The 14,455-nt window shown below is 40.9% G+C and overlaps 1 protein-coding gene and 1 non-coding gene across 2 annotated transcripts in view; both read right to left on the bottom strand.

Annotated features, from left to right (window-relative positions):
* Positions 1-1,180: 1,180 nt before the first annotated feature.
* Positions 1,181-14,455, bottom strand: part of scn4ab (sodium channel, voltage-gated, type IV, alpha, b) — a 36,961-nt gene continuing 23,686 nt past the window's right edge. The window contains exons 17-26 of the mRNA XM_055896962.1: positions 9,302-9,428; positions 8,059-8,213; positions 7,788-7,961; positions 7,493-7,615; positions 6,924-7,205; positions 6,157-6,210; positions 5,913-6,050; positions 5,653-5,757; positions 4,995-5,265; positions 1,181-4,858 (exon numbers count right to left, since the gene is read on the bottom strand). Of these exons, the coding sequence (XP_055752937.1) occupies positions 3,585-4,858; positions 4,995-5,265; positions 5,653-5,757; positions 5,913-6,050; positions 6,157-6,210; positions 6,924-7,205; positions 7,493-7,615; positions 7,788-7,961; positions 8,059-8,213; positions 9,302-9,428 (2,703 nt within the window). The 3' untranslated portion in view covers positions 1,181-3,584. The remainder of the gene's footprint in view (positions 4,859-4,994; positions 5,266-5,652; positions 5,758-5,912; positions 6,051-6,156; positions 6,211-6,923; positions 7,206-7,492; positions 7,616-7,787; positions 7,962-8,058; positions 8,214-9,301; positions 9,429-14,455) is intronic.
* Positions 14,059-14,113, bottom strand: LOC129834044 (U7 small nuclear RNA). The gene has a single exon (XR_008756173.1). It is a non-coding gene; the product is annotated as a U7 small nuclear RNA (small nuclear RNA).

The raw sequence follows: 14,455 nt of genomic DNA, 5'->3' as shown, positions 1-14,455 counted from the left end.
TCATCACAAGCATGTAGATAACATCTGTAGCTAATCTCCTTGACCTCCTGGTCGGTCATAGGGCCAAGCTTGGCATGTGTAACAGGGACTGGTCGGTCATAGGGCCAAGCTTGGCATGTGTAACAGGGACTGGTCAGTCAGTGTGAGGAGTGAATGGGTGTAACATTATAGTCGTGGTCCCACTCCTGGTCTTGCAAACTAAAGAGAGACATGTAGAACACACAGACCCTCGCTGTCTTAAGGTCGTTACGCACCGATGACCCCTGACTTGTGCTGTATGCTTGGAACTCGGAGAGGAATAGTCCGGCAGACACTTCCAGCCGGAGCCCCATTGCCCCCGCCACTCTCCTGAAGGAAGGGCCTGGTTAGAGAAAGAGAGAGTGTGTGTGTGTTTGTGTGTGTGTGCTCGTGTGTGTGTCTGGGGAAGAGGAGAGGGGTTGTGCTTGGTTATTGGAGGACAACTGCTCCAAACCCAACGGGTTCTGATTACAGTACTGCTGCTGCTGCAGTCATATGCCTGCTGGGTGAGACGTCCTGAAGGCACGGCTTAATGTTTTTCACTTGAAGTGAACACAACCAAAGATCAGCACTTGGAACAGAGCGTTTTGTTTTTGAAACGTAATGCTGCATTGATAGTGTTGGCAGGAAACAAACTAAATGGTCTACCACTGTTTAAATATAAATTATGTTTCTCTTGAGTTGAATTATACATTCATCATATGCATAAGGTATTTTTAAAACATTTAGTGCATCCTGTAAGCCTTTTACATGACAGATAAAGCTATGGTATGGCTGTGAGAGCTATCTAATCAATGTCTTTGAGACACGATAATAAGGTGAGAGAGTATTTATGGACCGCGAACTAAGTCCTAACACTATAGGTTTAAATCGATATCAGACTGCTGGTTATGCACCGCCCCACAGGAAATAGAGAAATGAACAAAATCTACATCTCAGAATTCACAAATGCTTAAGGGATTACATGTATTCTGGTACTCCAGAGGAAAAACCTCACATCTGGGAATTGCTACTGATCATAACTGGGAACAGAGATGTCGTGACTGGTAAACGTGAGATAACTGAACGCTACTCATGTCTGGCAGACAAGCTGTGACATGCAAGGCTCTCCAGCAGATGGCATATCCAGTATGCGTGTGAACAAAGACATCAATCTCCGAAATATTTTTGAAGTACATTACAACTGGCAGAGCACCCAGACCCATCTTTCTTTTTTTATTTGAAATGTATTAGAATTGTTAGAAAGTAAAGCTTTAAAACAGAATATGTACCGCTGTGTATTTGCGTTTATAGTTCACTATTACATGAATGAAATGCTCTTTATATCGATAATACAATCTACAAAAACCTCCACAATTGAGCATTGAACATACAATATGTACAGGCCACGTTCAGCCTCAGAAAAAAAATACAATATGCCATCCTTCTCTACTTCTTTCACACAGTATTAGTTTTGTAAACAATGGTGCATGATATCTATATCATTTACATATCACAATTCCAAGGTCCTCCGCTTGAATGTTCACACTGTGCATAGAACATGATTTAGAGGCAAACCCCTCTCCCTTTGGATGAACTGCTGTTGTCGGTAGCACTTACGTATAGGCACACTTGGCTTAACAAACATGGAAGAGCGTGTACAAAAGTAAGCAGTTGCTAACTTAGTATTTGTCCTTAATTCAAACTCAAGACCCCTTGTATTGACGTACTAATTGGTTAGAATTATTGAATCACTGAAATAAGTAGAAAATGTTATCTAAATTGTCCTCCACACATTGTTTTCGAAACGCAAACGGACACACATTTGACGGTGCTGTTAGGAATTGTAGTAGTAACTCGAGCTGGTTCCATGCATGTGTAGCTAATCCATGCGTTTCTCATACAAGCTTCCAAAAAAATCGCAGTGTGCTTGACTGTGCTAATCGGAGTGTATTAGTATCAATAGTCAAATGTGCCTCTCCAAACAGAGATTGTGTAAGATCCTGTACACACATTTAGGTGAGATTGATATTAAAGTATCATTAAAAAGTAGTTAACATTCCACTTTTGAATGAATAAACGGCATTCCCAACAAGGCTTCATTCTCCAGTACAAACAACGTTTCAAGGTGCTATCCTACTGCATTCCCATGATTAAGACATTTCTGTGTTAAGACTTGTATGGTAATTTGAGCTGAAACGTTAACACATATAGTATGTGCCCCTTGTGAAAATCAAAAAGAACAACTCTGGTGTTAAAAGCCCCATGTTCCAAAAACGGACCAGTAGATTTTCAGCATGTGCTCCTATTGTGAAGATATGTAATTATGAATTTCTATCATCATACTGCTTAATACCATAAATAATTGCAGATTAAAAACCGAACACTGTTAGTAGTACTTGTGTTACTACAATGAGAAAAAAATAAAGTCCATTTCCTTAAAAATATAAAAATCAAAGGAAATATACAGAAAATTAAGAAATTCGACAATAAAAGAAAAATGACCTTATAAAAATTTGACAAATTAAGTGTTATTCAGCAGAATTAGTTGATTATTGCAAATGCTAATCATTTCTCCATCTTTTTTCTAAACCTGTTCCTTCATTAAAGTTTTTCTCATTTCATATGTTAAAGGCACAGGTCATATTTATTATTAAATATATTTTGGGTAAAAAAAATTATAAAATACTTTGTATATACTGTACATCCCATTGTGAGTATTTGCTTTAATACCTTAAAATGAACACACAAAAGTGTTGGCCAAATACGTCAAACCAAACAAATAATAACTTTTCAAAATACAATTGTATTCACTGAAAAATATATTTAACATTTTTATTTGACATTCTTGTACCGGTATTTGGAAAAGGCTAGGGCAGTAATAAAAGTTTAGATTAAAATGACAGATGTACCGAAAGTCATAATTCCAAATGAAAAAACTATAATACTTTTTGAGAATCTTGTTTTTGGAGTCATATTTAAATTTTGAAGAAACAGCTGAGAATATTGTTGGCCTTTTTTGTTGCAATTTAATACTGCAAGTGCAGATTTGATTTGAAGAATACATCTTGAATAAAAAAAGGCATAAAAATACGAAAAGGAACATATTTATTAAATTACTTTCAGGGGACTGAAAGGTATATTTTTGTGAGATGGAGTTTAATTCGCTTATTATTATCTTATACATTGCTACCTATCTCTTAGGTTATTTAATTCCCAATTGATCTCAACTATATATTACAAGGGGTCTGTTACCACAACTGGGCTTACATCCATAAATGGGCCTAAAACTTTCAGCTCAGGCTTTGGTGATTGTCTTGCCAACAATAGCTATGATTTCTCAGTCAATACATTCCAGGTTATCATCATCAACATCAATTAAATTGACTGTTATATTCGTTATATCATCATCTCTTTGATTCAGTGGGCTGGGCTCAATGTGTCCCTCAGTCTTAGTTAGCGACAACCTTGTCTCTGACCCAAGCCAAACGTACCAAAGTTAGACTTTGGAGACGAACAAGCAGTCTCATCGTCAAAGACAGAAGACCATGATGATGCGGTGTTTATCCATTGGCTGCACTAGTTATTCAAACATCGGACTCTTTCAGCTGTGAGTTACGGATTGAGACAGGGATGACAAAGGGGGCAGAGTGCAAGAGGATCTCGTTCTGAAGCTCCACAGGCGGCGGCTCTTCAGCGGTCTCCACAGGAGGTTGTGTCTCTGTCAGTTCGTTGCTCTCCCGTTTTTCATGAGAATCCATATCTACAACGGTGTCATCCACTCCGAGGGATTGTTGGCTTCCATACAGTTTGTTCATCCTGATGGCAATCATACCCTCCGTCTCTGGCGGCGCTTCGTCCTCCTTGGTTAACGCTTTCTTCTCGCGGTACTTGTAGGAAGCGAGTTTCATCGAACGTCTCAGCAGATGCTTACGATAGGCTCTCTGAATAACAACAGCTGCTACCTCCTCCTGCTTTCGCCTCAGGGTGGTGGTGATTGGCTCGTATGACACTTTAGAGGGGTTGTTGGCCATGAACTTCTCCTCCATGCTTTCTTTCATGGCATCCATCTCCGCCGACTCTCCCAGCACCTCTGTGGTCAGCGCCAGCAGGATGTCCAGACAGTGGATCTTATCCCCAGGGACAATGGGAAGGTCCATGGTGATCAGCTTGATTGCGTTGGGTTTGGGGATCCTGAGCGGGTCTTTAAGCGTGTCACAGAACTCGGACAAAATGTCATAGGCGATGAATTGTGACGCGTCAGGGTCGAACTTCTCCCAGGTCTCGTAGAACATCTCGAAGTCTTCCTCACACAGCGGGTCGCCACTCTCCTCTGTGGCCACATTGAAGTTCTCGAGAATAATGGCAATGTACATGTTGACCACAACAAGGAAACACATGATGATGTAGCTGCAGAAAAAACAAATTCCCAAACCAGGGCTGCCGCAGTTGCCTCTTACATCTGTGCCGGGATTTTCCACGTCCGGGTCACAGTCCGGAGGTCTACTATTCAGAATGGGTGAGAGGAGACCATCCCAACCGGCTGAGGTTGTGATCATGAACAGACAAATTATACTGTTGCCAAAAGTTTCAAAATTGAACATATCGTCTATTCCGGCCTCCTTCTTGACATACGCAAAGTTGGACATTCCGAAAATGGAGAAGATAAACATGATGAGGAAGAGCAGGAGGCCAATGTTGAAGAGAGCAGGAAGTGACATCATCAGGGCAAACAACAGTGTCCGGATGCCTTTAGCTCCTCGGATGAGTCTCAGAACTCGACCAATCCTGGCCAGTCTTATGACACGGAAAAGGGTAGGTGAGACAAAATACTTCTCTATGAGGTCCGCCAGCAGTAAACCTGGAATGGAAAGAAAATAACAACATTTTAGTTTTCATTGTAATTACTATGTTCTTCAATCATGTTTAATTTCAGAAAAAAATTAAGAATTCTGTAGCTACATGACTAATGAATACAATCATTTCTTCATATTTACCAACGATGGAGAGAATGACTACGACAAAATCAAAAATATTCCATCCGACGGAAAAAAAATATTGCCGCAGTCCGATCAACTTGAGGATACACTCTGTGGTGAAGACGATGATAAACACCAGGTTGATGAGGAAGAGTATATCCTCCTTCTCCTTGCTCTGGCCGTCCGTCTCCACCATCATCGTTACCATGTTGAGGCAGATCAGCACCATGATGAAGATGTCGAAGAATTGTTGGGTGATCAGGTCGAAAATAAGGCCTGCGAATTTGTTCTTCAACCAGCCAATCAACAGAGACCAAGAGAAGGAGAGGATAAAACCGACTGAATTAGAGGTATGTTAGGTCAATGACATGCACATGAAAATAACAGTACGTCTCTATACTTTGGAAGGAAAGATATTGCCATGGGGGAGGAACAGAAACGGACAAGAGCAGATAGTGATAAAGTCTGGGCAATACCTTCTCATTGAGTGGTACTGTATATAGCTGAATGTTTTCCTCTTAAACATTGGTGATGATACACTTGTATTTGAACTAAGAATACTGTCAATGAAATGATGTGTAAGGGGCGGGTCACGTAAGGTAGTACAGTAGATGCTATGGAATATACATTATTTTCTTCTTAAGGCAATTAGCCAGTAACCCTAGCACGTGCTTACCTGGGGTCTGGGAATGGGTTTCTGTGGCTTCTTGGAACCAAGCTTTTTCATGGCATTGTAGTATTTCTTCTGTTCCTCTGTCATGAAAATGTCTTTCCCTCCAAAGTATAGAGACATACAGTTACTTTCACGTGCATGTCATTGACCTAAAATATTAGTAGTTTATATGTGTATCGTATTGTTGTGATAATGTGTTTTAGAAATGTATTTGATGCTGTGTTTGGTATTTAGTAATATTAGGCTGTAGGACGGCTACTTATCTTCTTTTTCTGTTGGTTGAAGTTGTCGATAATGACACCGATGAAGAGATTCAGGGTGAAGAAGGACCCAAAGATGATGAATATGACAAAGTAGATGTACATGTAAACATTATCCTCATATATGGGCTGGTCTTCCACCTTGTTGGAACAGAGAGGATAAAATCATAAGAAATCAGTTGGTGGTCATACTCATTTCAAAGTGTATAATTATTATTACTACAGTATTAAGAAGGAAGTGTCTTACAAAACGTGAATCCACAGCGCCATACATTATATCCATCCATCCTTTAAACGTTGCCTGGACATGAGAAGAAAAATGTTTGAAGTAAGAAACAGCAGTGATGTAAAGTACTTTAGTAAAAATACTTGAAAGTACTACTTAAGTAATTTTTGGGGGGTATCTGTACTTTACTTTAATTTTATATTTTCGGCAACTTTTACTTTTACTTCACTACATTCCTAAAGAAAAGTATGTACTTTTTACATTTTCCATGACACCCAAAAGTACTCGATACATTTTGAATAGTGGGCCTGGACAAAGGTTCGATTCGCGCACTTATCAAGAGAACATCCCTGGTCATCCCTACCGCCTCTGATCAGGCGGACTCACTAAACACAAATGCATCTTTTGTAAATGATGTCTGAGTGTTAGAGTGTGCCCCTGGCTATCCGTACATTTTAAAAAACAAGAAAATGGTGCCGTCTGCTTTGCTTAATATTAGGAATGTGAAATTATTTATACTTTTACCTTTGATACTTAAGTATATTTAGAACCAAATACTTTTAGACTTTTACTCAAGTAGTCTTTTACTGGGTGACATCAGCTTTTACTTGAGTAAATTTCTACTAAGGCATCTATACTTTTACTCAAGTATGACAATTGGGTACTTTTTCCACCACTGAGAAACAGTAAGCTATGTACGCCAACACCCGTATTACCACTTTAAACAACTTCAACTATAGAACGGTAGTAGGCTATATGATTAGTAAGCAACCTGTTTTGAAACTCACTATTTGCAGGAGGGAGAGGTAGCCCATGGCCACGTTGTCGTAGTTGACCTTTGCGTTCATCCAGCGCACATCGTCATTACCCTCCATTAGTTGGAAGCATTCGGTCTTGTTGTTCACAACGTCAGCAGAGAACCTCTCCTCAGACGTGGTGTTGAAGCAGTAGTAGTACTTCCCAGCAAACAGGTTGACTCCCATGATGCTGAAGATGAGCCAGAAGATGAGGCACACTAGAAGCACGTTGAAGATGGAAGGAATGGCCCCCACCAGAGCGTTCACCACCACCTGTGGAAAGCGTTAGGGTTCATTTTTAGAAAACCTACCAATTTGAGAAAACCTACAAATCAAATCCCTCGTAAAAGAAGAGCTTGTACAGTATGTAAAAAGGGATTCAGGTTGAACTGCTGAGACTCATTGGAGTGAAATACTCTTTGGATTGTTGATCAATTCCTGAAAATGTATCAGCAAATGCATTTCATTTCTAGGGCCACAGATTTACATGTTTGGGACTCATCAAATACACCAGCTCTCTTGTTTCGGTTTTCTCGACTTATGAAAGACTACTCACTCACCCTCATTCCCTCAAATCTGGACAGGGCGCGGAGGGGCCGCAAAGCCCTTAAAGTTCGAAGAGATTTGATTGGTCCAAGTTCAGCATAGCCCAGGATGTTAGCCGTTAAGCTAATCAAAGACACCTTGGAGATTTGGGATGTGACAATAACGTGAAGATTAGCTTTCTCAAATGAACTGAAATATTGCTCATTTATATTGATTAAATATGACTTATACATGTTGATCAAATAAAATATAGCTTATTATGACGAGGATGCACCACACAGATGGCCTGGGGTTACTACTTTGACTTACATCCACAATGAGGAAGTCCAGCCAGCACCATGCGTTTGTGAAGTAGGCCTGGAATCCGTAAGCCACCCACTTCAGGAGCATCTCAATAATGAACACGTAGGTGAAGACTTGATCGGCATATTCCAGGATGATTTTTATGGTCCTGCGCTGTTCAATGTATATGTCTTCAAAAGCCTGTGACGAATCGAGCAAAAGATTATGGACAGCGGTTTCAAAACACCGTATGTTGGTTATTCGCGTTGCACTGGAAGAAGGCATCGCTCTATCTCACCAAAGCTCCACTACTCATCAGGATCATGAAGATGATGAAGGTCTCGAAGTAGTTGTGCTCCACAATGAGGAAGCATGTCTTCCTGAAGTTCCACCAAGTCTTCCCTTTGCCCGTGGTGATGTCAAAATCAAGGCAAGGGCATCGCCCTATGCATTCTAGCAGAGATTTGAGGAAGGAGAACATATTAGTAAGATTAGGCAAAACAAACCTCGCACCCCATCTACCAGTACTATCCACATTTGTCAAGTCGGGGATTTCAGAGTTACAATCAATGCAGGGGAAGAAAAAAGAATGAATGAATGGAGATGAGTGCTAATTAATTCATATTCACTTAAAGTGTATTCTACCATTTGAACCATACAAGGAACCACTTAAATAGGCAGTATAGCCATTGTCATATCAACCAGGGAAATGCAACATGACTCAAACAAATCTACACTAAGTAAGCGAGCCCTGCTCTCTCTCCCTCTCTCCTCCTGAACAACTAAGTGAATCATTGGAGGCTGATGTAGGTTAACTACAGTATTACTGAACAAAAATAGAAACACAACATGCAACAATTTCTACGATTTTACTGAGTTACAGTTCATAAAAGATTAACAGCACGGCAATGGGCCTCAGGATCTCATCCCGGGTATCTCTGTGCATTAAATTGCCATCGATAATATGCAACTGTGCTCGTTGTCCATAGTTTATGCCTGCCCATACCATAACCCCACCACCACCATTGGGCACTCTGTCACAACGTTGACATCAGAAAACCGCTCGCCCACACGATGCCATACATGTGATCTGCGGTTGTGAAGCCTGTTGGACAATTTCTCTAAAACGACATTGGAGGCAGTTTATGGTAGAGAAACGAACATTCAATTCTCTGGTTACTGCTCTGGTGGACAGTCCTGCAGCCAATATGCCAATTGCACGCTCCCTTGAGACATCTGTGGCAAAACGGCACACTTTAGAGTGTCCTTGTATTGTCCCCAGCACAAGGTGCACCTGTGTAATGATCCTGCTGTTTAATCAGCTTCTTTATATGCCACACCTGTCAGGTGGATGGATTATCAAAATTTGTGCACAACATTTTAGAGAAATAAGCTTTTTGTGCATATGGAACATTTCTGGGATCTTTCATTTCAGCTCATGAAACATGGGAACAACACTGTACATGCTGCATTTATATTTTAGTTCAGTGTATATTGACTCCCATGGTAGCATCAAGCCTGTAAGTGGGAGATCCTCTTACTCTCGGTCCAGCAGTTCTCAGGGCTGGTGGGGTCTGCCTCTTCTTCCTCCTCTTCCTCCACTTCAGGGGGATTGTCCACTGTGCTGCATATTGAAGAGGCATTGTCCGGTGCAATAGGTTTCTTTAACTGTAGTGGGAGAGACATCTGTATGAGATAATACGGGATATCCCATTTGTAGCTAATCTTACAGCAAAAAAAATACATTAAAAACATCAAATGTGAACTATCGCATTTGTGAACTATCGCAAATGTGAACTAAGATACTATCGTATCTTGAAATCAGAGGTTAATCATGCCCACTGGGTTGGATTGAGACACATGTAATTCTATATCATCAACTTACTATGACCTTTATTTACTCACTGTTTCGAGCAGATTGTATAAAGATCTAGATGCGTCTGCTGGGACACAGCACAAAATGATTTGGTTTAGTAAGACGAGTACTGATTTAAGTTACCTATGTGTCTATAACTCTTTGCCCAGTCACAGATTCATATGGTATCTCTCTTTCACATACAGTGCCGCTTGTCACGTTAGACTAATGAGTAAACACACTGTGGGAAAGAAGTAGGACATAGCAACTGTCGCCCTACAGTCTCCTCAAAGTTTGTAAACATGTCAGCTCCAAAGAGTTATACAACCCCTGCACTGAAGGACATAAACTGTAATTCAATAATGTTATATGTTAACTGCGAGTTAATATGAAAAAAAAGACTGGCTTTGTTTATTTATACCGTGCGTCAATATGCACTGTCTGATAATTTGACAAGATGTAGTGTCTGTCTTATTGCACGTTTTGTTTATGTGATCAAACTAATTGTTTACCCTTTTAAAACTCATTTACACCATATTCCGAGAAATGGGTCTCAGCTGGGGTAGCTAAAGCAGAGGTCAGAGTTGAAATGCCATGGGTTTAGCCGTAAGCGGAGCTGTCATGTGAAACATGTCATTTGATCCATTTTAGAGGCACGCCAAAGGTATGCATTACTCAATCGTTCAGGCTTCAGCTCCTGAATGAAACAAATGTTATATGACTTGGCCTGCTGAGGAACTGACAAAGGCATGCCCTGTATTTACAAGACACTAAAACAAATATACGAGGTATATATATATATATATATATATATATATATATATAACTCATACGTATATATATATATATATATATATATATATATATATATATACCTCGTATAATTATATACAGTACCAGTCAAAAGTTTGGACACACCTACTCATTCAAGGGTTTTTCTTTATTTTTACTATTTTCTACATTGTATAGTGAAGAAATCAAAACTATGAAATAACACATATTGAATCAAATACATTTTACATTTGAGATTTTTTAAATTAGCCACCCTTTGCCTTGATGACAGCTTTGAACACTCTTGGCATTCTCTCAACCAACTTCATGAGGAATGCTTTTCCAACAGTCTTGAAGGAGTTCCCACATATTCTGAGCACTTGTTGGCTGCTTTTCCTTCACTCCTGAGCACTTGTTGGCTGCTTTTCCTTCACTCCGCGGTCCAACTCATCCAAAACCATCTCAATTGGATTGCGGTCGGGTGATTGAGGAGGCCAGGTCATCTGATGCAGCACTCCATCACTCTCCTTGGTCAAATAGCCCTTACACAGCCTGGAGGTGTGATTTGGGTCATTGTCCTGTTGAAAAACAAATGGTAGTCCCACTAAGCGTAAACCAGATGGGATGGCATATCACTGCACAATGCTGTGGTAGCCATGCTGGTTAAGTGTGCCTTGAATTCTAAATAAATCACAGACAGTGTCGCCAGCAAAGCACCCCCACACCATCACACCTCCTCCTCCATGCTTTACGGTGGGAACCACACATGCGGAGATCATCCGTTCACCTACTCTGCGTCTCACAAAGACACAGCGGTTAGAACCAAAAATCTCAGATTTGGACTCATCAGACCAAAGGACAGATTTTCACCAGGCTACTGTGCACTGCTCGTGTTTCTTGACCCCAGGAAGTCTCTTCTTCTTATTGGTGTCCTTTTGGTTTCTTTGCAGCAATTCGACCATGAAGGCCTGATTCATGCAGTCACCTCTAAACAGTTGATGTTGAGATGTGACTGTTACTTGACCTCTGTGAAGCATTTATTTGGGCTGCAATCTTAGGTACAGTAAACTCTAATGAACTTATCCTCTGCAGCAGAGGGAACTATGGGTCTTCCTTTCCTATGGCGGTCCTCATGAGAGCCAGTTTCATCATAGCGCTTGATGGTTTTTGCGACAGCACTTGAAGAAACTTTCAAAGTTCTTGAAATGTTCCTTAGTGGCTGACCCTCATGTCTTAAAGTAATGATGGACTGTCATTTCTCTTTGCTTAAATCATATCACCTCCACCCTCCTGGCCACCCCCGACCCACTTCAGTTTGCATACAGCCCAAACAGGTCCACAGACTATGTAATCGCCATCACACTGCACACTGCCCTATCCTATCTGGACAAGAGGAATACCTATGTAAGAATGCTGTTCATTGACTATAGCTCAGCATTCAACACCATAATACCCTCCAAGCTCATTATCAAGCTAGAGGCCCTGGGTCTCAACCCCACCCTGTGCAATTGGTTCCTGGACTTCCTGATGGGCCGCCCCCAGGTAGGAAACAACATCTCCACCTCGTTGACCCTCAACACTGGGGCCCCACAAGGGTGCGTGCTCAGCCCCCTCCTGTACTCCCTGTTCACCCACGACTGCGTGGCCATGCACGCCTCCAACTCAATCATCAAGTTTGCAGACGACACAACAGTAGTGGGCTTTTACCAATAACAAGACAGCCTACAGGGAGGAGGTGAGGGCACTCGGAGTGTTGTGTCCTCAAAACAACCTCTCACTCAACGTCAACAAAACAAAGGAGAATGATCGTGGACTTCAGGAAATAGCAGAGAGAGCACACCCCTATCTACATTGAAGGGACAGCAGTGGAGATAGTGGAAAGTTCTAAGTTCCTCGGCGTTAACATCAACGACAAACTGAAATGGTCCACCCACACAGACAGTGTGGTGAAGAAGGCGCAACAGCGCTTCTTCAATTTCAGGAGGCTGAAGAAATTTGGCTTGTCACCTAAAACCCTGACTAACTTTTACAGATCCACAATCGAGAGCATCCTGTCGGGCTGTATCACAGCCTGGTACGGCAACTGCTCCGCCCTCAACCACAAGGCTCTCCAGAGGGTGGTGCGGTCTGCACAACGCATCACCGGGGCAAACGACACCTACAGCACCCAATGTCAGAGGAAGGCAAAAAAAGATCATCAAAGACAACAACCACCTGAGCCCCTGCCTGTTCACACCGCTTCCATCCAGAAGGGGAGGTCAGTACAGGTGCATCAAAGCTGGGACCAAGAAACTGAAGAACAGCTTCTATCTCAAGGCCATCAGACTGCTAAACAGCAATCACTAACTCAGAGCGGCTGCTGCCTACATGGAGAACCAATCACTGGCCACGTTAACGAATGGATCACTAGTCACTTTAAACAACACCACTTTAAATAATGCCACTTTAATAATGTTTACATATCTTATATTACTCATATCATATGTATATACCATATTTTATACCATCTATTGCACATTGCCTTTGCCGCTCGGCTATCGCTCATCCATATATTTATATGTACATATTCTCATTCACCATTTTTAGATGTGTGTGTATTAGGTAGTTCTTGGGGAATTGTTAGAATACTTGTTAGATAGAACTACACTGTCGGAACCAGAATGACAAGCATTAAGCTTCACTCACATTAACATTTGCTAACAATGTGTATGTGACCAATAACATTTGATTTGATTTGATTTGATTTGTTCTTGCCATAATATGGACTTGGTATTTTACCAAATAGGGCTAACTTCTGTATACCACTGCTATCTTGTCACAACACAACTGATTGGTTTAAACGCATTAAGAAGGAAAGAAATTCTACAAATTAACTTTTAACAAGGCACACCTGTTAATTGAGAGAATGCCTGGTTGAGAGAATGCCAAAAGTGTGCAAAGCTGTCATCAAAGCTACTATGAAGAATCTCAAATCTCAAATATATTTTGATTTGTTCAACACTTTTTTGGTTACTACCATATGTGTTATTCTGCTATTCTACAATGTAGAAAAAAAGTAAAAATAAAGAAAAACCCTGGAATGAGTAGCTGTGTCCAAACTTTTGACTGGTACTGTATATAGAGCATAAATACATTTAGCTTTCATAGATTTTGATTTTGTACCCCGACACAGTAAGAGTATGAGTGGTGTGAAGTGTTTCCTTTAGGAGTGTGTGTGAGTATGCAGGTAGCTGTGTGTGTCAGGTTTGCTTAACATGCTGCGCTGGTCTTCTTTCCCACGCTCCGTCTTACAGTCACATGGTCTCTCCTCACTTTGCAACCAGACGATCAGAGATAGATAGATGTTCTCTCTGTGGCAGTGATCTTTATGAGCTTCTATCTGGGTCTGATGGTGCTGATCCCAGTAAATTGTTTTGCAGTCTTTACAGCAGTATTCACTGTAGTGTTTTTGTGGATCAAAGTCTGCTGAAACAATACAGTGAATACTGTGGTGTATACGGTTAACTATAGTATAATTAATGTAGTTAAAGAAAACTGTAGTATATAGTATAGTAATTAATGTAGTGTTTTTGCGGGTTGTAGTATACTGTAGTATTTACCGTAGTGTTTTGGTGACTGTAGTATACTGTAGTATTTACTGTAGTGTTTTACTTTTATCTTTAACATAGAAGTGAAGGCTTTCTCCTTGAGCAAACCTACTGGAGAAATACTAAAAGAGCAAATGTTCCATAACCTGCTGGTAGGTCGGTAGGACTGGGGTCTGAACGGATAGTTCAGAGCTTCTGCTCTTTTCTATAACTTATATGATCTATACTTGGCATGTAGGTTTCTCACTTGTCACAAATTGGGATATGGGGGAGGGGAATGGGCAGGGTAATTGCAAATTAAATACTGTAGTATTTACAATAGTCATGTTTTTGCGGACTGTACTGTTTTTGCGGACAAAGTACAATTCAGCGAGGCAACTCAAAGGCGAAATCCATTAAAGCTAAGATAATGGAATTCATTGCCCTTGAGAGTCAACCGTTCTCTGTCGTGGGTGATGTTGGCTTTCGCCGACTGGTCGAGC

The sequence above is a fragment of the Salvelinus fontinalis genome, chromosome 34, assembly GCF_029448725.1.
Source record: "Salvelinus fontinalis isolate EN_2023a chromosome 34, ASM2944872v1, whole genome shotgun sequence".
NCBI lineage: Eukaryota > Metazoa > Chordata > Actinopteri > Salmoniformes > Salmonidae > Salvelinus > Salvelinus fontinalis.
Note: the sequence above shows the minus strand (reverse complement) of the source record. Positions and strands in the feature narration are given on the sequence as shown.